General features: G+C 52.2%; 1 protein-coding gene across 1 annotated transcript in view; it reads left to right on the forward strand.

Annotated features, from left to right (window-relative positions):
- The first annotated feature begins 9,718 nt into the window (after positions 1 to 9,718).
- Positions 9,719 to 23,957, forward strand: part of UBE2O (ubiquitin conjugating enzyme E2 O) — a 61,381-nt gene continuing 47,142 nt past the window's right edge. The window contains exon 1 of the mRNA XM_057414585.1: positions 9,719 to 10,069. Coding sequence (XP_057270568.1) covers positions 9,719 to 10,069 — 351 coding nt within the window. The remainder of the gene's footprint in view (positions 10,070 to 23,957) is intronic.

Genomic DNA, 23,957 nt, shown 5'->3' on the forward strand with positions numbered 1-23,957 from the left:
CTCCTGCTTCTGCTCCCGGTCCTGCTCCTGCTCCTGCTCCTGCTCCTGCTCCTGCTCCTGCTCCCGGTCCTGCTCCTGCTCCCGGTCCTGCTCCTGCTCCTGCTCCTGCTCCCGGTCCTGCTACTGCTCCCGGTCCTGCTCCTGCTCCTGCTCCCGGTCCTGCTCCTGCTCCCGGTCCTGCTCCTGCTCCTGCTCCTGCTCCCGGTCCTGCTACTGCTCCTTCTCCTGCTCCCGCTCCCGCTCCTGCTCCTGCTCCTGCTCCTGGTCTCGGTCCTGCTCCTGCTCCTGGTCTCGGTCCTGCTTCTGCTCCTGCTCCTGCTTCTGCTTCTGCTCCTCCTCCTGCTCCTGGTCTTGGTCCTGCTCCTGCTCCTGCTTCTGCTTCTGCTCCTGGTCTTGGTCCTGCTCCTGGTCTTGGTCCTGCTCCTGCTTCTGCTCCTGCTCCTGTTCCTGCCTAGTTTCCCACTGCTCCACTGCTCGGGCAGCCTTGAGCAAATGGACTCCTTGCTTCACTTCTCGGCTCTCTGCAGAAGCAGCTCCACTGGTCCTGATGGCAGCACCCTTGGTTTCAGCCAAACTTCTCCAGTGCTCTTGGCTGCTGGAAATACCTGTTGATCACACACAGGGACAGGCTGCTTGGCACCCTTCTCCTATACATGTGAGAAGATATATGTGTATAGAATCTTAGATACATATAGGATGCTGGAGATGAACTCTTCATCAGTGACTGTAGCGACAGGACAAGGGGTGATGGGTTCAAACAAACAGGGGAAGCTCAGGTTAGATCTTAGGCAGAAGCTCTTCCCTGTGAGGCGCTGGCACAGGGTGCCCAGAGAAGCTGTGGCTGCCCCATCCCTGGCAGTGTTCAAGGCCAGGTTGGACCCAGGGGCTTGGAGCAAGCTGCTCTAGTGGAAGGTGTCCCTGCCCAGGGCAAGGGTTGGGACTGGAGGAGCTTTAAGATCCCTTCCAACCCAAACCATTCCCTGGTTCTATGCTATATGCAAGCAAACACCCACCCACAGTGCCCCCATTTGCGTCTCTGTGAGCTGGGGCCAGTGCCTGGGGGGACCAGGAGGTGACAAACCCAGGGACCAGGGTGACAAAAGCCTGGTGACCAGTTAGGAGGTCTGGGCTGCGGGACAGAGCAGGGGCAGGGCTGGGGGTGATAGCTGGAGCAGGAGGAGCAGGCGTGGGGCTGAGCATCCTGCCCAACACCTCCCAGCCCATGGCAAAGCCAGGCAGGGGGAGAGGCAGCAGAGCCCTGGGACAGGCAGGGTGGGCTGCGGCTGCAGGATGCCAAGAGGATGCAAAGTGAGCATTTCGGGGGAAAGCTCCTTGAGATGCTCTTGCTTTCACAGTGCAGCACGGCTGTGTGCGAGCAAGGGGTCAGTGCTGGACCACCATGTGTGCACTGAGCTGTCCCAGCATGGACACGCACCAGGCACCCAGAGACAGCCGCAGCTGCCAGGATTTACTCCCTTTTCCAGCTCACTCAGCAGGTAAGTGACAGCTCAGCACCTGTTGGGCTCTTGGGTCACATCCGTGCTCGCAGATAGAGCTGGGATGGGTTCATGGCAGGATGAGGGGGTGCCTGCAGCTGGAAGGACCAGTGTCCTCCTTGGGTGAGATGCCCCAGGCTCTGCCACTGCCCAGGGAGCTTTGGGCAGCGTGATCCCACCAGACACAGCCCGTCCCAGGACACGCTGCGTGTGATGCAGAACCCCATTATCCCTCAGTTCCCCGGGAGGGTCACCAGTGCCTGAGCTCATCCATCAGCAAGATCCTGCACAGCCTGGCCCAATCCCTCAACCTGGCTCAAAGCCTGGAGCTTCAATCTGCCTCTGCTTTCATGGGTGAACAATCCAAGATAATAAATCCAAAGAGAACCATAAACTAAGCTGATAACTTTACTAAACACATGCATTCCATAGGCAGAAACAGTGGGAATTGCTCCTGTAGCCAGCTATGCCTGCCCAGCCCTGTATTCCAGCCTCCTGCAGCAAAGCCACTGTGAAGCCAGGTCACTTTTGATGATTGTCTGAGAGGTGCCAGCTTTCCCTGCTAATTATAGGCTTGCCTCCAACTAATAGGATTTATGGAAGCAAAAGCATTACCAGCACACACATTGCACAGGGCAGAACAAGCTGGGAATTTTCCACCCTGAAATGCCCAGGGCTGGGTGCTTGGAATGCCTGGTTTATCCAGCCCAAGGTGAAAGGGGGGTGCTGTGATGGATTTTCAATGGATTGCTGGGTTAGCAGCAGATGTGTTGCTAAGGGATCGTAATTCCATCAGGGAGAATGGGTTTATTTGGTGGGGGAATCACTGAGCAACTCCAACTCTTGTTCTGGTCACCAAGGACTGAAATGATGCTGGGAGTGTGTGGTTCATGCTCTGGGAAGCATGTAGGAAGGAGGTAAAGGGGTGGCTGAGGTGGACGGGACAGCAGGGTGCTGGAGGTGCAGTGTTTGTAGAGCTTATATCAACTGTTCTGGAACTCCTCATCCTGCTAATTGAATCAGGGGCTCATCCACCTGGATAAATCCTAGAGGAGGCAGGAGGGCAGGCTCTGGCACCTAGAAAATGCAGTGCTGGTTCAATCCTGGGTGGTGCTGAGTGCCTGAGGATGGCAGGGCAGAGCCAGCTCAGTACGGGCTCAGGCAGGACACATGTTCCAGCTGCTGTGGGAATTCTGGAGCAGGAGTTTGGGTTGGAAGGGATCATTAAAAGTCACCTGGTCCTACCCCCCCCCACCCCCCATCACGAGCAGGGACACCTTCCACTAGACCAGGTTCCTCAGGGACGTCTGCTCACTGATAGCCACTGTTGAACAGTTCAATATCCAAGAGCAAGTCTTCATCGCAGGTCACATAAAGCCTGGAAGGAACTGAACAGTGGAAAGTCTCTACCAGGACATCCAGAGCTGGGGATTCAAGACCTCTTATGCAAGTAGCTGCTCTGTTCCCATCAGATAGGGCTCAGATCCCTCCAGCTGCTTCTAGAAGCTTCCTGAGACACCAAACAACAGCCCGGAGCCGAAACCAGTGATGGGGAAAGGCTGCTCCTTGGCTTCTTTTTCCTGTATTTCCCCCCCCCTCTGGCACTCTATTCCTGGCAGCCCAGGTTACACCGCTGCAGGGCTGACCTATTTGGGTTTGTGCTCTGGAAATGAGCTCCTTGCTTTGCTTCTCAGCTCTCCGCAGGTACAAAGTTCTGGGGTGGGCTGGGGGCCCAGACAGAGCACAGAGGAACCATCCATCATCCCAGCCCATCCCTGGAGCTGACCCAAGCCCTGCCATGGGGGTACCAGCACTGCAGTTACACCCGGAGAGCATCCGACCTGCAGAGGTGAAGGAACCTCACCCCAGCTCAGAGAGTGAGTGAGAACCAGAGTGAGGAGGAGCATCCTCAATCCCTTGCTCGAGACATCTGTCTTCCAATGCTCCAGCACAGGCTCCTGTATCTTGTTCAAGTCACTTACACCCCAGGCTGCATTTTGTGCTGTAACTCCTTCCAGCCCTGCCTGAGATGAGCCCCATACATCCCTGTGTACACAGCAGATACCAAAAGCTTTCTCTGTAAATTCCCCCCCCCCCCAATACGCTCATGTTTGTCACTAGAGATCAAAGTGCGTGGTCCAGAGAGGACCCCACATGTAAATTAAGAGGCAGGTCTGCACTATCCCCCTAACAGCATCTTGCTGTTATTATGTGATGCATCCGCCTGGCTTGGAAGCTTGGCTGTTTAAACGAGTTGGTATCAAGGAGTTATTCACCCAGTTCTGAAGCTGAATATTCTTTGCAAAAGAGCTTGAGATCTTCCAACACCCTGAACAGGGAGGGTTTTGGTGAGAAGGGTCCTTACACCCAGGATTTGATAGTGTTGGAAGTACACGGATGGGACACGGGCTGCGGGGATGGTCACGCTCTTACCTCCACCAAAGCCACTTTTCAGGTAAGCTAAGCTCCCTGCACCAACCTCCCTCCCCTCTGGAGCAATTCCCCCCCTGCCTGGGACCCTGGGGCTGGCAGGTCACTGGGCTGACTGCACCACCAGTGTCCCCAAGGCTGGTGCGGCACCGGGATGCGGGGTTCTTACCGGATGGGGCCCCAGTGCCGTTCCTCTGCCCACCTGGCTCCAGTGGTGCTGTCCCACAGCAGAGGAGGAGCTGGGGTTCTGCCTCCCCTCCTCTGCCCGCTGCACCCTCCACTACCCCAGCTTATATATTTGTTATTTATGGAGCACGTGATGCCATCCTCTAAGGAGTTTATGGCTCCAATGACAGACAGGGTGAGGTGAGAGGCTTTAACGTGACAGGCCAGCAAAAGGATCCCATCGGGTTTCTATTCCCCCCCCTCCCCATGACTGCCCACAGGGGGATAAAGCATTTAGCTGATTGCTCTGCCCTGAGTCCCTGCTGCAGGGAGAGCGCAGGACTTAGGACAGGAAAGCAACGTGTGCCTGATCCAGAGCTTCCTGATGGCATCGGGAGATGCTGACGACAGCCCTGCCAAGACTGGATGAGCTTCCTTAGGGTGCCCGTCACCCCAAGGAAGGTCACGTTCATGCCTGCTCATCATGCCAGGCAGAAGCATTGCTTGGGTTTGAGCAGCTGGGGAGGGAAATCAGCTGGTTCTTTGGGGGATGAGAGGCCAGACCTGAGCTTTCTGCCCCAAGGAGCTTACTCCAAAGACCAAGCACCTCCCTTGCACAGCCTCCTATTGCATAAGAGACTGGATAGGCAAAGGCAGCAATATTTGTCCTTGTCAGGATGCGTGTAATAAAAGGGGGATTATCCCAGGCATGAGCATGGTGTTGGAATCATCATTATCATCATGAACCAGATGCAGCCCTGAAAGGAGCCTGGAGCAGGAGGCAGAGCTGGCTTTGTTCCACCAGAGACATGTCCAGGGGAGCTCAGGTCCTGCTTCCATTTCCAGCCATGGGTACGGTGACCCCTTAAGGGAGAGATTCCCTTATCTCCCTCTTTTACGCTTCTTCTCATGGAATTGAAACAGAAATACAACCCAGCAGCTTTCTGCTCCTCAGAATTGCCATTTCAGAGCCACTCCCCACCATTTAGACTGAGCCCAGCAGAGGAGAGGCTGGTCCATGGCTGGAATAGTCAAGCAGGGATGCTGCATTTGGTGTTTTTAACCGGGTCCATCTCTCCCTGCTCCTACACAGCTGCAGAGGGTCAAATACACCACTAAATGAGAGCCACAGCAGTGTGCTGGGATTGACACATTTAGCATCTTCAGAGAGCCTTGAGCTGTCGCTGCAGCCAGGCTGGTCCCTCTGCTGGGGTCCTGCTCAGGAAGGTGGCAATTGTCTCTGGGGGGGGATGTGCAGAGAGGGGTGGCACATGGAGTGCAGATCGACCGCACTCATCCCCTGCTCTGCCAGGACTTGGGGCTCAAGCAACACACACGCAGCCCAGGGTCTGCCATCGCAGGGGACAACGGTGGCACCAGGGTCCTCCCCTGAGTGCCATCATCGGGGAGGTTTCTCTGCCTCTCTCATGTATTTACTCCTGTAATTTCCAAGCTGGATGCTTTGCTTACATCCCTGTTTCACACCTTCGCCTGGCTTAGCCATAGGGACCCAAGAGGGTGACGCTTTTCTCCTAGCAGTGGCATAAGAGGGGTGGCAGTGGGACATCACTGCAAGGTCAGCCACTGGTTCTGATTCCATTCTCTGCTGCCTCCTGCCTTTTCATCAGCTACCACGGAGCAGCAGCATGGAGTGCTCGTTGTTGCTGTACCTTCACAGCAGGATGTGGCTCTTTGGGCATACTCAGCATCTTCAGCACTTGCCAGGTTGGCTCCTTTGCTTTATCCCTCAGTGCTCCCGTGCTGAGCTGCCAAGTGCAGGTAGAACTCACCAGCAGGTCCAGGTCTCTGTGCTGGAGAGGGACATTCGGTGCAGGTTAAGAGCCTGGGAGCTGGGGCTCTGCTGGAACAGAGGTTCAGGGCTCCCATGGACTGTGGCCAGAGGCCCCAGGCCCTAACCAGACCCTAGAGGGTCTGGTTCTGCTCTGTGCTCTGAAATGTTAATATACATACATAATAGAGATCTAAACCATGCAAATATACATGTATGTGGCTTTCCTCTGCCGTATTCCTTTTGACCCATCAGTGCAGCTGATGCCCTTCTGCGAGGGTGCAGGGCTGGTACCCTCAGCAGCACCCACAGGGAGCTGGGGAAGGGACGAAGGGATGAAGGGATGAAGGGATGCTACTTCACAGCTTGTTTGGGATCGCAGCACTGGTCACGCTTTGAGCGCTGACTTTGTCCTGCACCACATCAACACGTGCCTTTGCAGGGCTGGTGAATCTCACTCCTCCTCTACACGGGCCTTTGAGGGAAGAGCACGAGCAGTCCGGGGGCAGTTTCACGGTGCTCTCCTGCCTCTGAGCTCCACCAGCAGCGCCAGGCAGGGGTCCCGGGCACAGCTCCTGCTCCTCTGGCCCGGCCAACCGGTGCCGTCCTCGCCCGTCCGCAGCACCCGGAGCAGCCGGGCCAGACCCTGCGCGGCGGCGGCAGGCGGCAGCCCACGAGGTGGCACCAGAGCCCCGCAGCAGCGCGGGCACCAGGACCCTCCGGGCATCCCCGAGCATCCCCAGCACCACCGGGCACCGGGACCCTCCGGGCATCACCGAGCATCCCCAGCACCACCGGGCACCGGGACCCTCCGGGCATCACCGAGCATCCCCAGCACCACCGGGCACCGGAGCCCTCTGGGCATCACCGAGCATCACCAGCACCACAGGGCACCGGGACCCTCCGGGCATCACCGAGCATCCCCAGCACCACCGGGCACCGGAGCCCTCTGGGCATCCCCGAGCATCACCAGCACCACCGGGCACCGGGACCCTCCGGGCATCACCGAGCATCCCCAGCACCACCGGGCACCGGAGCCCTCTGGGCATCACCAGCATCAAAGGGCACTGGGGTCTTTCAAGCATCACGAGACATCCCAACACCTGCAGACATCATCAGCACCACCGGGGCTTCACCAGCACCCTTGGGCATCACTGGGCATCCCAGTACCCCACAGGCATCCCCGGGCATCACCAGCACCCTGCAGGCATCATCAGCATCACTGGGCATCCCGGTACCTTGCGGGCATCGGTGGCACCCTGCAGGCATTACCAGGATCTTCTGGGTCCTCGGCACCCTCTGGACATCTCTGGCCCCCTGCAGGCACCCTGGTGCCCTCTGGACATCCCAGCACCCAGTGGGCATCCCAGTACCTGCTCCTTAACTCCTGCAAGGCCTGTGCAAAGATGCCCCATGAGAGGTGCACAAGCTCCCAAAGAGGAGGGAAGGAGATTGCCTTTCACCAGTGCCTTGACAGGGAGATGCTGGTGATCCAACAGCCATAAAGAGGCTGGATCTCAGGGGCAGCTTGCTTGCAGGGAGGATGTTCTCCTGCAAAGCAAAAGCCATCACTTCCCAATCAGCCTAAGAGCAGAAATGGTCCCTAAACGAGGCAGTGGGGGGCTGCTTGACATGTGTCACTTGCACACACTTCCTGTGTTCAGACCTCCTGCTGAATCAATCTCATTTGCCAGAAAAACACGGGTGCAAAATGCTTCTTGGGTCTGCCATAGTGTTTTGCAGAGCAGTGCTACTTCCCTATGGAAGCACGGCAGAGCCCCAGCTGGGATCACAGTGCAAAACCACCCAGGCTCAACTCTTGCTAACAGGCAAGCGGTCCTCACTTGTCCCCATTAAAATCCTACTGCTGTGAGACTGGCCTGTTGTATAATATGCTTGTTTGCATGGCTATTTATGGCTACCTGAAACCCCACCGCTGCTCTTCAGCATGTAATTGCCCTGAAGAGGGACAGTTTTCATCTACACACACAACTACGCACATTACATGTATGTCTATTTTATTAGTGGCTGTAAGATGTACATTAAGGAGATGAGAAGCATCACAGCGCTGGGTAGAGCTGTGCTTTGGAGCCTTGAGAAGAACATGGCACCAGTGCCAAAGGGCACCTCCCAGAGGCCTGACCCTGTTCACACAAAGGCACAATTCACTGTGACTACACCGGGAGAGAGGCTGGTCCCTGGTCCCTAGCTCCAACAGGAGCTGAATGCCCTGGGGAGCTGTGCTGCAAGCTCCACTCCAGTGATGCTCAGAGGGTGAAATCCTTGTGCTGGAGGCACTCGTGTGCTGAGCAAGTGCTGAGCTCATCCCATCTATTCTCCACTTTACAGAGGTCATGGCTTGTGGACACAGCTCTGTGCTCCCAGAAGCACATCCCCATAAACAGCCCCATAACCACATGGCACTGAATGGATATTTAAACTGCCTTTTCCCAAGGGTAGGCCGCTATTTTCCCACCCAGTGGTCCCTTTTAGCTCTGTTCCCTTCCTTATCCCTGGGGGTGATGCCAAGGAATGCTCAACCATATCAACACCCCACCCCTCTGATTAAAGTGATGCTCTAGTGAGCAGTTAAATACTGGTGTCAAGGTCAGGCTGGCCCAGGGGAAGGTGGGTGCTGGGAGAGCTTCTCTGCCTGCAACTCCCCCATTTGGAAGCAGGATGGGAATAGTTTGTACTTCCCATCGCCTAGAGCATCCGGCTGCTCAAGACAGCCGAGAAACCATGCAGGGATGAACTGGCTCCCAGTGCATCCCTCAGCCATTCACCACTCAGATGCCGCAGCCTCATCCCAGCTGCTTCCCAGCGGTTTAGGGCCATTTACAAGGTTGGAAAATCCCAGCAGACCTGAGGAGAGGGGCTCTGCTCCCTCATGGGGTGGTGAATCTTGGAGGTGAGCATGGGAAGACCTTTCTCCCTGTTGCTTTTCCTAAAAGGAGAAAACTTGGAAGGAGAACTGATCCAGCTGAGGCAGAGCATCCTCACATTTCAGGGAGGGAGAGGGCAAGAGGGAAAGCACTGCTATGCAGCTCCTGTTTCCTGCAGCAAAACTGAGGATTCCGGCATCTTCCTGATATTCCAGCCAAGGAATCCCCACCAGCACAGGTGGGGAGACCTAAGGAGCAAAGAGGCAGGATCTGTGGGTGAAGTCCAGGCAGTGATGGCTGATTCGGCTTCCATCAGCCCTTCACCAGCCAGAGCAGTGGAACCAGCTCGAGAAACCATTTCCATTTCAAAACTCTCTGGAGACAGAGGAGGAAAAAAATCCCTTGGAGTCAATGAAGTCAAATGAAGTCAGAGACTGGGGACACAGGGATGGTGCAGTGCAGTCCCCAATGACCAGAGACACGGATGGCGTGGTGCTACCCCCAGTGACCAGGGACACAGGGATGGTGCGGTGCAATCCCCAATGACCGGAGACACAGGGCTGGTGCGGTGCAATCCCCAATAACCAGGGACACAGGGATGGTGTGGTGCTACCCCCAGTGACCAGGGACACAGGGCTGGTGCGGTGCAATCCCCAATGACCAGGGACACAGGGCTGGTGCGGTGCAATCCCCAATGACTGGGGACATGGGGATGCTGCAGTGCAGCCCCCCGGTGACCGAGCACATGGTGCAGCCCAGCCGCCCCCGCTAACAGGGGACATGGTGCAGCCCAAGCCCGTGTCCGCCCCCGCCCCCTCCAGCGCGGTGGGCGGGCCTGGCTATGGGCGTGGCCTCGCTTGGCCCCGCCTCCCTCCCCGTTACTTGCGCGCGGCCCGCGCCACCCCGCCCCTCCGCTCCCCTCCCCCGCGCGCTCTGCCGTGACTCCCGGCGCCATGGCGGACCTGCCCGCTGAGGCGGCCCCGGCCCCGGCCCCCGCCCTGCCGCTGCCGGCCCCGCCGGGCGGCTCGCAGCGCCTCCTCTTCTCGCACGACCTGGTGTCGGGCCGCTACCGCGGCTCCGTGCGCTTCGGCCTGGTGCGCCTCATCCACGGCGAGGACTCGGAGGAGGACTCGGATGAGGGCGGCCGAGGCACCGGCGGCGGCGCCGCCAGCTCGGGAGGCTCCGAGTCCGGGGGGCCCGGCACCGGCGGCGCGGAGGAGGGCCGCGCCAGCCCGCTGCGGCGGGGCTACGTGCGGGTGCAGTGGTACCCGGAGGGCATCAAGCAGCACGTCAAGGAGACCAAGGTAAGCGGGGCGGCCGCGGGCTCCGCCGGCTCCCGCCGACGAGGGGGCTGGCGCGGCCTCTGCGCCCGCGTGTGGCCCCCACTGGGGGGCCTGGCTCCGCCTTGGAGGCCTCCTGGGGCAGGGGCCTGCGCGGGCTGCCGGTGGCTCCTCTCCCCTCCCCTGCTCTTCGGTCCGCGGGCTGTGGTGTCCGCTGCTCCGGAGCCCCCCGCCGGAGGGGGTTTGCGGCTTTCCTTGCTTTACCCTGTCCCTGCCCGGTGTGGAGCCGCGGCCTGCGCAGGGAAGGTGGACGGGGTCCTCCAGAGTTTGAAATCCCGATCCCTTTCCCTTCCTTCATTGCGCTCCTTCTGGGAGGCCGGTGTGGGTGCTGCTGCTGGCCTTTGCTGGTGGCAGAGCACGGCTGAGGTGCTGGGGTTTGATCATAGAAGCGTATCCTAGAGTGGTTTAGGTTGGAAGGGACCTTAAAGCTCATCCAGTTCGGTCCGCAGGCAGGGACACCTCCTGCTGTTTAATAGCATAGAGAGAGGCCTGCCTGTGAAGGTGGTTTGTGCGAGCTTCCAGGTCCCTCATGCTGGGAACGTGGGCCGCTATCTCTGCCTTCATGGACAGTGTCGTCATTGCCTGTTTTCAGGGAGTCAGCAGCTGAATAGGGGAACCTCGACGTGGGGTTTCCCCATTCACATTTCAGCGGGGAGCAATTGTGGTCTGGATCTGCCCTTGTTGACGTGAGCAGGTCCCCCCCGCCACTGAGCCATGCGTAAATCTGTGACCTCTTGATTCCATGTGAAGAGCCACAAGGTGTAGGTAGGTGTGTGTCAGAACATTCCCACTTCCCAAAGTTCGCTTGGCATACACTGACTGACAGTACAGAGACAAAAGCGAGCGAGGGGGCACTGTAATATAACACAAAGGGGCCTGCGAGGAATGGGCGTTGCATTGAACAAACCAGGCCTGCACTGGCCTTGCAGTGGGTCTTGGCCCTCGTCTGGGGTGGCAGGCGAGCTGGGAGGCTTCTGGTATGGTGTGTGCTTTGGTGGTGCAGAAATGGCCTTGTGCGCTGAAGGAGAGAGGGAAGACGGAGAGGAAGAAAGGTGTGTTGCAGTCCTACAGGCATCGGTGGGATTGCAACTGCTAACGGAATGAGCTAAATTTAGTTGGTAGTGTCATTGCACACGTGACCGGTTGGAGATAAGGAAAATGAAAACAGGTATTCAGAAAAGATACTGCCACGTGATGGGTTTCTACCTTGGGAAAATAAAAGCCTTCTTTCTCTAAAGAACCACAAATCAGTCACTGCAGCTTTCCAGTGAAATCTTTCTGTGCTGTTGCAGCAAGGATTTGTCCCAGGGTGAGTGTGGTTTAAGCACCTAAACAAAGCCACCTCGGTTTGGGTGAGTAAACACAGACTTAGGAGTTGCTACTGGGTTCCCAAATCCCGGAGTGCTAGCTCTGACTTCAGTCACTTGGTAACTGAACCCTTTGCAGTGTTAGGAAAAGCTAGACTGGGGACAGTTACAGGAATAAACTGTCTTTCCTCTTCATGGTGGTTCTCCTCTGGTGTAGGCATCTCTACCACTTTAACCTGCAGAGAAGCCTCCTGAGTGCTTGAGGAATTGAGGAGTACTTGTATTGATTTTTCCATCTGGGAAGCTGCCCGGTAACAAAATCAAGAGGCATTGTGTGCCATCTGCACTGCAGCTCGGGGTTGCTAAAAACAAACCTGATGCCATTGGGAACATGTTATGGGACTTACCATTTTGTGGTTATAATCAGGGGTTTTGGCTGTCTGCTGGACCAGCCCTCTTTGGGTTACACTGATGTGTGAGAACCAGCCAGGTAAGCCTGATGTGCTGCTTGTTGTCTGTGCTGGAGGGGGTACAAACTGTGGGAACTACATGGGTGCCCTGAGCCTAAAGTTTGTTGCCTTTTGGGTGCTGTTGCCCGCTGTTACCTGCAGGTGCTTCTTTTAATGCCTTTGACTCTTAGCATCGTTGGCTGTGAGGCCCTTGTTTGACATCCTCAGTGTTGACTTGTGCTGGTCACAGCTAAACCATAGATTTGAGAGGGTGCTTGTGTCACCCGTGTATTTCCCTGAGCTCTTAATTCTGAAATGGGCAGAGGGTAAATGTGCTCGTGGTGCCAGGGCTTCAACTAGCCCCATCTTGTGCCTGGTTTGTGTGTTAGATTTGTTCCTGTCTCTCCCCTGTTTGTCAAGCACTTGAAGATCTATAAACCCTGGTGTATGGATTAGATAGAGTTGAGTGTTGTTATTTGAGGGTAGTGAAACACCTTTAGCTTCCAGTGCAAAGGTTAAAAGCAGCTTTCTGTACCCAGTTACAACCCTGAGCTTTCCTGGCTTTAAACTCTGGGCCAGTTACATGTTGTTTTTCAGCTAGGGAATAAGTACGCCAGTCACTCTTACTGATGCTTCTAGAAGTTCAGTGCTTGCTGTTGCTCTTTCCTGTTGGAGGTGGTAGGCGCTTAAATCCCAGCACACCATAACTGATGTTAATAGGTAATAAAACTTTGTCTTGAAGAGAGCTTTCAGTCAGTACAAAAGCCCCACCAGCTCCTCCTGTAGTAAGTGGTACATCCAAGTGCACTCCTGCCTTTGATTCCTGTGTTGATAGTCATTAACACTATCATGATGATAACATGGATTTACCCTCTGGCTCCTTGTGCTCCTTACCTGCCTTCCATGAGCCCTGTTTAAGACACTGGGAGATCATTGTTGCTGATTATTGTAAAAGCCAAGCAGGCCTGGAAGGAGCAAGCTTCCCTTTACAAGTATGTTTGCCATCCCTGTCTTTTCTGACCCAGCAAACCTGAAGAGCAGTTCCTCTGAGTGGCTAAAGCCTTACCTCTTGTCTTCATGGTACTGTTTGGTGTGATTACAACACAGGCTGTGAAATGCTGTGACCTGGTGTGAGCACATAGGGCTTTCTCTAACACGATAGCAGGAGCACTTGAGCCCAGCTGAATGCTAATTCAGGATTTCTCAGCTGCAGGTTAGCTTTCCTGCTGCATGCTTGAGCTGCCTTTGGGAACCTCACAAAGATGCTGGGATGGATTGGGTGTTAGTAATGCTCATAGGGTGCTTTAAAATGCTGCTCCCCTTCCTCCTGCCTCTCACCCGAAAGCGTGCGAGCTGTCTGCCGCCTTTCCTGTTCACAAAGCCTGTGCAAGGCAGCTTCTGCAGCTGGGGAAATGGAGAGTGCAGGTGTTGTCTTTCAGCACCTTATCTACAGGCCTTCAGCCAAGCTCCTGGCCTCCAAGATACCTGCTCTGTGTCCACCCTGGGAGGGGATGCTGGCACTGGTGTCTTGGTGTGATGCTGTGGTACACACACAGCGCTGATGGGTTTACATGTAGGGACCTTACAGGGCCCCAGGGTTGCTCTAAGTGTCAAAGTACAATTGTTTATATTTTTTTTTAGCAGCCTTTTGCTTTCAAGGTCCAGGATACAGCTTGGTTTGAGTGGCTCTGACTGTTCAGCTTTGCTTTGGAGACAGATTCAGACTATCAGTGCTCCTCAGACACAACCCAGTGGCTGATGGCTTGTTAGCTGGAAATTATCTGATGTTATCTCTGTGGATTCAACTCTGCTTCGCCCCACACAGCTCTTCTGTCCCTTTTTTTTCACTGCTAGAATTTCTTGACCTCAAATACTGAGTCATGAATATAAGATTGCAGAAGTTTCTGGAGACTTTATACTCGCATCATTTCAAGGTTTTAATGAATAGTTTGTTTCTTGTCTGAATTCTGCCATGTAGTTACTGCTGTGACCTCGACTTTTCAGTTCTGATCTTCCTGTGCTTATACATAGGAGAAGGAAATAAATGTTTCACTGAAGGTCTGTGTTTTCCTTCTCCGTCCCTTTGCAGACCCTCTCAGCCCTCATTGCTGGGATCCCAGCCCACGCTCTTCAGATGTTAATCCTACCTGGTGGCTCTGTGGGAACTGTCTGCAGTGGAGGGATGAAAACAGCCCAAAAATCTTCCGTTATCCTACCTGGCAAGAGATTCTCTTTCTGGAAGTACAGTGATGCAGCATGAGTGCTTTGCAGCAGGTCAGGAGGGAGAGCTCTGCCTTGCACAGGCAGGATCCTTTTCAGGAGCCATGAGGAGATGCTGGTCATAGCCCAGAACTCCAGTGTCATTGCAGCACCCCAATTCCATGCTCATAAACGATGAAGACTGGGGTTTACTGCATGAGGAAGCTGTATGTAACCCTCTTCTTGCATCTGACATTTCAGTTAGTCTCCCAGGGGGGTTCTTTGAAACCACCTGATGTTTGTAGCCATCAGAGACAGGAGACAAGAAAAGGCTTCCTGGAATTTTTTGCAGTTCTGTGTAAAATAGAACCACTTTAATGGGTGACCTTTCCATCCTGTGAGTGTCTGTTGCAAGGTTACCTACCCTCAAGTCGATTCCCCCTTTTGCTCTGATTTATTTGACTTTTGCAATATAGACTTGGGGATCATCATTAATATTTCACTGCAAAAGCAGACTCCTGCACAACTCGTGGGCTGGAAATCTCAGGAGTACTAAATAGTGTATGAATACAGCACTAAATACTGCATGGAGGGTTGTTTTGTGTACAGTGTGCAGAGTGACTTGATCATTCAGGAGTTGCAAGTGGCCACCTGGGCTAAGCAATGAGTTAGAACTACTCCAAGCCTGGATAGGAGGGTTGTTTTTAAAAGGACAAAACCTGTCCCCAGGCAGCAGGTTTTGTGACAAGATCTCTTCCAATGTGCTTGTATAGCTCCAAAAAAAGAAACCAAAGTAATAATGCTCTTAGGACCAGTAAACAAACTAATGTGCACTAAAAGCTTTAGCAGGAATTGATCAGAGCCCGTGGCAGGCTTTGAAATACCTGGCGTGTGAGGCATTTACTGCAGCATTCCCATGCAAGCTCTTCCTTCACTTGCTGTGCTGCAGCTCTGATACAGGCTGTTGCAAAGAAGCAGTTTTACCAGGTTACTAGTTTTTGGCTGAAGGCTCTACATTGCAGTTAAATGGCAGAAGCTTGGACAGTTGCTTTTTGGGGCATGGTCTTTCTTACAGCAGCTGCCTTCAGCTCCTCTCTTCAGAGGAAGGACACTTTGTAATGGTTAGCATCTGTGTTGGTGCTGGGGAATAACTGTGAAGCTAAAAGCCTCTTCTCACTTGACTCTTTGACCATTTAATTACTTGGGAGATTTCAGAGGCTCAGAAGGTGGTGGCACCTTCCTAAATGCTACTGAGGAAAAACCTGTCTCATTGTTTCCACTCTGCTGTTACCTCCCACCCTCTGCTGAGTTTTGGACCAAATGGGTTGTTGTAAGCGCAGGAGCTGATGCTTTAATCTGGAAACTTCAAACTTGCTTTTGAGGTTGTCAGTCCTGGGTTTCCTGGTACTGAGGGATGCGAGATGATGGCTTGGCTGTCTTCATTTTGTGTAGTGCTCAGAGCACTTGACCTGTAACTCAGTTCAGGCTCTTTGCATAGCTGGGGTGTCCCACTTCTGAGACTCTTAGACCTGTGGCAAGGTAGGGGAATGCTAACTCCATCTTCTGGAACAACAAAAACCCTCACAGGGAGACTCCATGGGAATGTTTGGGCTTTTTCCCATTTGCTGTTGGCTGTTTCATTGCTAAGGAGATCTGTGCATGTTTGTGTCTGAAACCGAGATATGCTGCTGGCTTCATTTGTCAAGTTTCAGTTTCACCTCAACATGAGGAAGAACTTCTTTATGCTGAGGGTGGCAGAGCCCTGGAACAGGCTGCCCAGGAGGGTTGTGGAGTCCTCTTCTGCAGACATTCCTGACCCACCATGGCCATGTTCCTGTGTGGCCCTGCCTCAGCAGGGGGTTGGCCTGGAAGATCCCCAGAGATCCCTCTGACCCTGATGGTTCTGGGATTGTGTGGAGTTAAACTTCAGCAAAAGCCAGTTTCTGTTAATGGCAAGGTCCTGGGACTGGGTAGGGGATTTACCTTTGACAGCTGTGGATAAGGTTTCTTCCTGTCTGAATGTTAAGTGTTTCTGTGAAGGCAGCAGACTGCACAGGGGGGATAGAGCAATAATGAGTGTACAGGGTGATGAGCAACATCAAATGCTATGAAAAACTTGTGGTTTTGTTAGTGGAGGTGGTGGGGATTACTGCTGACTGTAATAGCTGCTTTCAGATGTGCCTAGGTTTCAAGTTGACAGGTATTCTCTTAGTTTTAGAGCTGCTCTTGGTGTGAGCTGAATGAATTGCATGGAGGATCCTGTGCCTGCTGTGGGGAGCCCAGAGCACACACAGCCTGACTTCATGCAGGTTGGGGTGTTGTGTTTCTTGACAGGAAGCATCTCTCATTGTGCATGTCAGGATTATTCTTGGTTACCTTGTGCATTTGAATGCACATCTGGCAAAAAAGCGAGCTATGGAGTTATGTCTGCTGTGCTTTCTGCTTTGGGAAGTGCTTGGGCCAGGCACTGGAAGTGGCCCAAGTGGAAACTGTGAGCATTTACTGGGCTGAAATCTTGCGAGTGTGGTGTAGATGCACACAAACATATTGATGGTGGGTAGGGCTTGATAGCTTTATGTTGGATGTGTGCTTGTCAGGAGAGGTGAGGGGAAGTATAGATGATGTTACGTTTGTCTTCTGCCTTTAATTGTGTAGGGTTTAAAGCAACTCGATGGAGAGAGATCCAATAAGCACCTGCAGATGGAATTCTTCCCTCTTACAGAATGACGTGTGGATTGAGGCCAAGAGGTTGAGAGTGGTCGGATTTTAAGGCTAAGAAATCTGTACCTCTCTACACTGGACTTTGCTTTGTGAGCTGCTTTTTTAAAGGAATGACATCACCTGTATGCTTTGTTCGTCCTATGTCTGTCAGGTATGTGCTGCACTAGAGAAGCTCCATGGTTGTGGAGGAGTTTGCACTGTGGTTCAGGTTATGGGGAAGACTTAAGCTAAACAGCATTGCTGCCTGTATGCTATAAGCTACTAACCTGCTGGTCTAAATGGATAGCTGAGATGTGTGGAAGTGTTGTCTAGAGCAGGCTAGTTTTGGGGTTGGAGTTGCTCCATTAGCCTCTGGTATGGGGCAGAACTGTGGGAGTATAAGCGAAATAGGAGGAAGCCAAGATACAAAATGCTTTTTCTGCACATACACCAAGATCACAGAATCCCAGGCTGGTTTGGGTTGAAAGGACCTTAAAGCTCCTCCAGCTCCAACCCCTGCCACGGGCAGGGACACCTTCCACTAGAGCAGCTTGCTCCAAGCCCCTGTGTCCAACCTGGCCTTGAACACTGCCAGGGATGGGGCAGCCCCAGCTTCTCTGGGCACCCTGTGCCAGCGCCTCAGCACCCTTGTCATGAAAGTTTCCTTCCTTATATCCAGTCTGAATCTCCCCTCTGGCAGGTTAAAGCCATTCCCCTTGACCCAAAAGTGAGACCCATCAAACTGCATCTTAAATAATTTGCCCCGTTTTTCAAGGGGGTTGACCAACCAGTTCCCTGCTGGGGATGTACACTGAATGCCATAGGTAGGCTGCTTTAATTGCAGAGCTGAATGGTTTCCTCCTGCTTTTGCCATTGTCTTTAAAATCATGACCTCTGTTTCTTCCCTCAAGAGCTGGTGCTATAACTCTTTGTGAGAGGAATGGGCAGTGTGAAAGCTGTTGATCGGAGGTGAGACCACGGGCCTGCAGCAAGGAAGGAGAGGCCAGGAGCACTTTATATCTTACCAAAGCTTTCAGACCAAGGAGAAGTTGAATTCCCAGGAGTAAATTTGAAACAAGGAAACCCTGCTCAGCTTGCATGGTTCACAGCCCCTGGTTACAGTCTCTCCAGCTTTGCCCTTTGTCCCATGAAGCAGCACTGCTTTTGTACAGTAACATTGTACCATATGGTTCTGCATTCAGCACACATCAGACCCAGCCCAGCGGTTTGGCTTTACCACTGCCTGTAAAGCTATTAAGCTTTTCTGCTTGTGAGGGAGGGGTTTGGAGGCTCACAACTGAAGAGGCCGTTTCATCACCAGCTGGGAAGACCGGGAGCTTAAGGCTTTTAACTGTGTTTCTTTGCCCAGAGCTGGGAGTTCCTGGTGCATCATTCCAGTTGAAGTGACTGGGTGCAGTTTTCATTTGTCAGTGGCTGGTGAGCCCTCTGCTTAGTGAAGTACACTGATACTGGGAGAGCTGGAGTTAGTTCTGTAATGACTGATACATTTTTTTACCTGCTTTTGAAAGGATCTGACTTCGGAGAATAAAAGCATTTTGCTTATGAATCATTTTGGTTGTAAGAAACAGTTCTGCTTCTCTGCTGATAAGGCTACTTAGCAAGTAAGTAGCGCCTTTCATCTTCAAAGGGATAAAAAGGCTCTGATGTGGCAGTGTCTCTTTGGCTGTAAGTGTTGGAAAGGTGACAGAAGCTTCCCTCTCAGGTGCCTGTGGGTAGTGCCAGGCCTTGGTGGTGCTTTCCTGGGATGTGCTCAGTGCTTTCTCTATCTGAGCCTTTCTGATCAGGGCTGGAGAGCATGAGCTGTCTGCTTGGTGAAAAGCTTTTGACTTCCTCAGTGGAGTTATAGCTACAGTCTTGTCTGGGCAAGCTATTCTCACCTCAAACTATAATACATTGGTTATTTGGCATATGTATAAAGTGGGATGCTTGGAAACGGGAAGACATGCTGTATCTCTTTGTATTGAGGAGCTTGAATTTGATTTGGTTTTACTCGTATGAATAGCTATTGAGTAATCTAGCATTGTTGAAAGTTGGCTTTTAGGTATAAATCTAGTGAGCTGTGGGTGTTGAGAGGCAAGGGCAGAAATGTAGCCAGTGAAGACCTGTAGAAGGAAGCTGTTAGCTTAGTTCATAGCAGTGTTTCTAGAACTCAGTGGTGTTGCGGGCCTCTTGGCTCAAGATAACATTGACAAAGAGCTGGCCCTAGATCTCAGTCCTCAGTGAAGCAGTTGGCAGCAGCCACACTTAAACACGATTGGAACCAAGCAGTGCTCTGATCTCCAAGGAGCCCCTGTATTGCCCTTCATGCAGCTTTACTCCATGGGCACAGAGATGGCCACTTCTGCCTTACCTGCTGCTGGGGAGGGCTGGGAGGTCTCAGCCCTGGCAGCTGGTGCTGGTTTCTGCCTTGTCACCTTTGCAGTGCTGGAGGGGAGTGTACATGGGGCACTGCTTGATGCTGTTGTTCAGAGTTGATCAGGCCTCCAGCAAGGTCCTGTTTGGCCTTTGGCTTTGCCCTTCTGTCTGCTGTTGAGGATGACAGTTGGGTTTTCTGCTTGGAAGGTGGGTTATGTATCTAATCCAAGTGAATAATTCACATGGCTGTTGCAAGGAATATTCATGCTTTTGTTCAGTGCCCGAGTCCAAGTTCCTTGAAGCAGCTTTAGTCTAGAGGCAAAATAGCCACATCTTCTAAATTTAGCGTTACTACAGTTGTGTAACAGGCTGGAAATGGTACATATTGAGCTGCCTCCTCATATCCGTGTCCTTAGCACGTGTGACTTCTGTCAGAAGCCTGTTCTCTGTCCTTGTGCCACAGGTTGTAAAAGCTGCTGGGGTTTCCCATGCTGAAGTACAATCTTGTCTTAGTGAATTGTCTGTGGGTTTCAGTTTAAAGCAGAAAATGGGAGCGGGGGAGAGGCAGGAATCTCCATCCTTCCTGGAAAACCTCTGCGTTTGGCTGTTTTATTTTAAAGCCTGCAGATGTGGATGAGTCATTTGTAAGAGGTGGGCTGGCCAACGTTGCATGTGGGAAGCTCTTCCTAAGGAGGTGTAGTAGTGCATGGTTTCTTTCTTGAGGTATATTTAATGCTGTTTGTGATTGAACATGGATTTATCCTGACTGGGGAAGCATTCTAAGCTGGAGGAAAGTCCACAGCATGAAGCAAACTGCTTAATGGATGGAGCAATTTGCTTCCTAGACTACACACCTCTGTAGAGTCCTGAAATACGGAAGGAAGAGAGCACCTTGCAGAATTACACAGCAGGGAAGGTGACACTGCAGAGGAAGAGCCAGAATTCCCGGCTGCTTCCATTAGGAAGAAACTTGAGGGGTTTCAAATCCATCATCCTCGTGTGTCAGTGCTCTGAGCTCTCGCCCTGTGTGTAACAATTGGCCAGTCACGTGCAGAGTGTTACTGGCTCAGTAACTGCCTTTTCACCCGAGCATCCGACCTGTGCAGCTGACTTGGCCGGTTTGCCCTTTTGCCTCTGGGGCTGGAAACTTCCTCTGTTTGGTTTTGTGGGGGTTTGGGGATTGTGCTGGGACATGACAGAGAAACTGGTTCACAAACAAAACCTTCCCTGTCATGATAGAGCAGAGTGCTAAGTGCACAGTGACTTTACTGTAATGAAACGTGTGCTGGGCAGGCCCAACCTGGGATCACTCCTAGGTACTGGTGAGGGCACCCTGAGCAGGTCCCTGCTGTCACATCAGGGAAGGTCTGTCATAAAGAGTTACCTGTTTGCTTGGATGCCTTGAATTGGGAAGCTCTCCCAGTCTTGAGGAGTAAATGTGTAATTTCCAGCATAAACATGCAGGTAGTTTACACCCATCTTGTGCTAAAAGCAAACCTGGCTCCCAAGTAGCTTCTTGTCTTTACAATGTGCTGTTATGTGGTGAAGCACAACCATTTTCTCCCTTTCACATGCTTTCTGGATCAGAATTGGCTCTGGCTGCCCTGCTCAGCCTCGAGTACCTTGTTGAATGGTATTAATGTTTCCTTCCTGCGGCTGCTTTTATCTGAGCCCAAGTGTTAGATGAAAACTTAACACTTCCCGTATCATGTACTCTTTGGATTTCACAGGAGGATTACGTGATCTGCTCTCGTGTTTCTTGTTTGGTGGGGATCTTAGAGCAAGATTAATAATTTATGGGGGGAAAGAATCACAAATATGGAAACTGATGTGGTCATTGTAATGCATGTGTAAAATCTTCAGTTGGAGGAGTCTGTTTTTCTCCAGTGTTGGCACTTTGAGATCTGGAAGGAATCCAGGCTGAGTTCCTGGCTTCCTCCTAATTGTGCTGTGTGTATGTTTATTTCTTCTGTTCTCAGTAATGTAATTTCATAGAATCCCAGCCTGGTTTGGGTTGGAAGGGACCTTAAAGCTCCTCCAGTCCCAACCCCTGCCACAGGCAGGGACACCTTCCACTAGAGCAGCTTGCTCCAAGCCCCTGTGTCCAACCTGGCCTTGAACACTGCCAGGGATGGGGCAGCCACAGCTTCTCTGGGCACCCTGTGCCAGCGCCTCAGCACCCTCACAGGGAAGAGCTTCTGCCTAAGAGCTCATCTCAGTCTCCCCTGTTTCAGTTTGAACCCATCACCCCTTGTCCTGTCACTGCAGTCTCTGGTGAAGAGTTCCTTATTTAATACACGATCACCATCCATGGATACTGGTTAGCATTTAGAATTTATCTTCTCTTGCACAGGCGTTACAATAATTGAGTTGAATTATGTCTTAGTGTAGTGAATGGGACCTGAGTGTGTGTTGCAGTAATTCTGTGTATTCTACTGTTTAATTGGCATTGGGATGCAAACACACAATGTGTATTCACACCTAATGTGTGTACCTCACAGGGATGCTTTGGCTTCTTTTGTTTCTGCCCCATGCTGTTGCTTTCTCTTCAGATTAGCATATGTACAACCATGCAAGCAAGGAAGTTTTGTAGAGAAGATACTCTTATCTGAGGCCTCCCATAGCTGGCACCCTTGCTGTGAAATGAGCGCACGCTGCAAAAGCTGTTTTCTTTTTCCCTTTAGCAGTTGTGGAGATGGTTGGAAGCTGATGGGGAGCCCCTACATGTTGGGTTTGACAGCTTGCATTTGACCTTCTTGGCCGCCATCAGTTGGGTAGTCCCATCTCATCACCCACCCTGCCTCTGATAGTTACTGTTGGGTGCACTTTACTGCCTGTGGTGACTGACATGAACCTAAAAACTTGTGATAATGGAATGAATCTCTTCTAACCTGCCATTGGTAAGTGTTTGCTATCAGGAGAGCTGAGAAATGAAGGGACTGAACAGAGCAGCTTTTAAAGGTGGTGTTTGTAGGACAGATTCCCGGCTTCCAGCTCCTGTACCTGCTTCTCTAAATGAGTGTTGCCCTCTTAATGCTGCCCGGGTGAGCATGCAGAGGGGGCAACAAACTCGGGGTGGAAAGCTCTTGCTTTCCACAACTTGGATTTTACAACTGCTTAGTAGAGTTTTGGCAAGCCATTCTGCGGGAGCATTTCTGAGTAGTGCCCTGCAGCTCCTGCTGCTGTGGAGCTCCTGTGGAAGAATCCTGTTGATGCGAAGATGGCAGCGAACCCAACACCCCAGGAGCTGGAGGGTCCAAGAGATTAGCTTTGGAAGGCAGCATAAGAAGTCCTTTATGAAATGCCCTTCGTTCTTGTTGGTGCTGCTAACTTCGCTCCAGTTGGGTTCAGATTGCTACAGTGCTGGCAGTGAAGGTGTAAAACAGAAGATGAAGGATCAGACAACAGAGTGATGTTGATGGCATCATTGTCCAACCTGTGTGTACTCCTGAGCATGGTAGAAAAGACACCAAATTGCAGTTCTTGAGTGCTGGCTAGGCTCTAGCTTGTCCCTACTGTGCTGTAAGAGGATGGCGTGTATTACTGCTGCTGTAGGCAGAAGTTTGGTGTGATAACAGGGCTTTCATAGTTCTTTCTTTCAGTTTTATACCATTTTATTGCTTCAGAGGCCCTTAAGTGTTCATGGCCCTTAAGTGTTAAGTGTAATCCCTTTGATTAAGTTTAGCTTTCTTCTCATACCACTCTCAGGTGCCTCAAAGATCCTTTCTCCCCACACATTTATCCTCCCATCCCTTATCTTTTCTATTTTCATTTTCCCCTGGGGGTTCAGTTACTCAGAGCAGTAACATGTTTGTTGTTCTTCAGAGAGTGGTCCATCCCTGTGCTTGGTTGCATCTGACAGGAGGAGCGATGTTGAGCTGGGTTTTATGTTTTCCTGCCAATGCACAACCACTGGTATGTGAGCTAAAAGGGCATTTTCCCCACTTAGCTGCTGTAGGGTATTTGAAATGAAGCAGAGTCCTCTGTGTTCTGAGGAAAAGCAAAACAAAGGGTGTTTATGTTCCCATGTAGAAATGAGGCTCCAGTGGGAACACCACAAGGTTAGTAGGTGCTATGGGCATAGCTAGTGCTGCTCCTTCCAGCTTAGCCTCATCCCAGCATGCTTTTATCTTGTGCTTTCAAGAGAAGAAGGTACCTGTCATGTTCAACTACACCCTGATTTACCCGAAGTGGCAAATCTCCATTAGAGACCAGGAAGAGCTTTTAATCAGAAGTGACAGTGTGTGGTCTGTGATTTGCACCCAGGCCTCGAGTGCTGGGTGAAATTACCTTTCTTGACACCCTCCTTGCTATAAATAGCTGTTTTAACTGGAGGCACATGTCACTTGGGTGAAACCTGAGTGATGGGGGGAATGCACATCTCTGAGCAGAGGCGTTGTCTTGCTTTATCAGATGTATCGAAAGCTGCACATCTCCGCCAAGCGATGCTGTAATGGTGAGGCAGCTATTGATCAGAGCTGCGCTCTCAAGTGTTTTGAAGCTGTAATAGTGTCCTGAATCATCCCTGTGCTCCATTCACAAAAGCTGCTGCTGCTGTTAGTGTCACACTGATAGATCTGTATTGGTTCTATCCCACCCGACTCCCCCAGCATAAGCGATTTATACGTTTTTCCAGGAAACTCCATGCTTTTCCAGTGCCCTCCTTTTGTGCGCATCGCAAAGGGGTGGTTTTCCTGTTACTGAGTGTTGTCTGAGTGCCCAGACTGTTGGTAACATGTAGCAATATGCTTTTTGGTGCAGTGTCAGAGTATCTCCACAATTCTCTCTTTATAATTGTCCTCTTTCAGGGGAAGCCATGGT

This window comes from Pezoporus wallicus, unplaced genomic scaffold (genome assembly GCF_028554395.1).
Source record: "Pezoporus wallicus isolate ANWC-B61680 ecotype Strahan unplaced genomic scaffold, APGP_CSIRO_Pwel_v1 contig_7787, whole genome shotgun sequence".
Taxonomy (NCBI): domain Eukaryota; kingdom Metazoa; phylum Chordata; class Aves; order Psittaciformes; family Psittacidae; genus Pezoporus; species Pezoporus wallicus.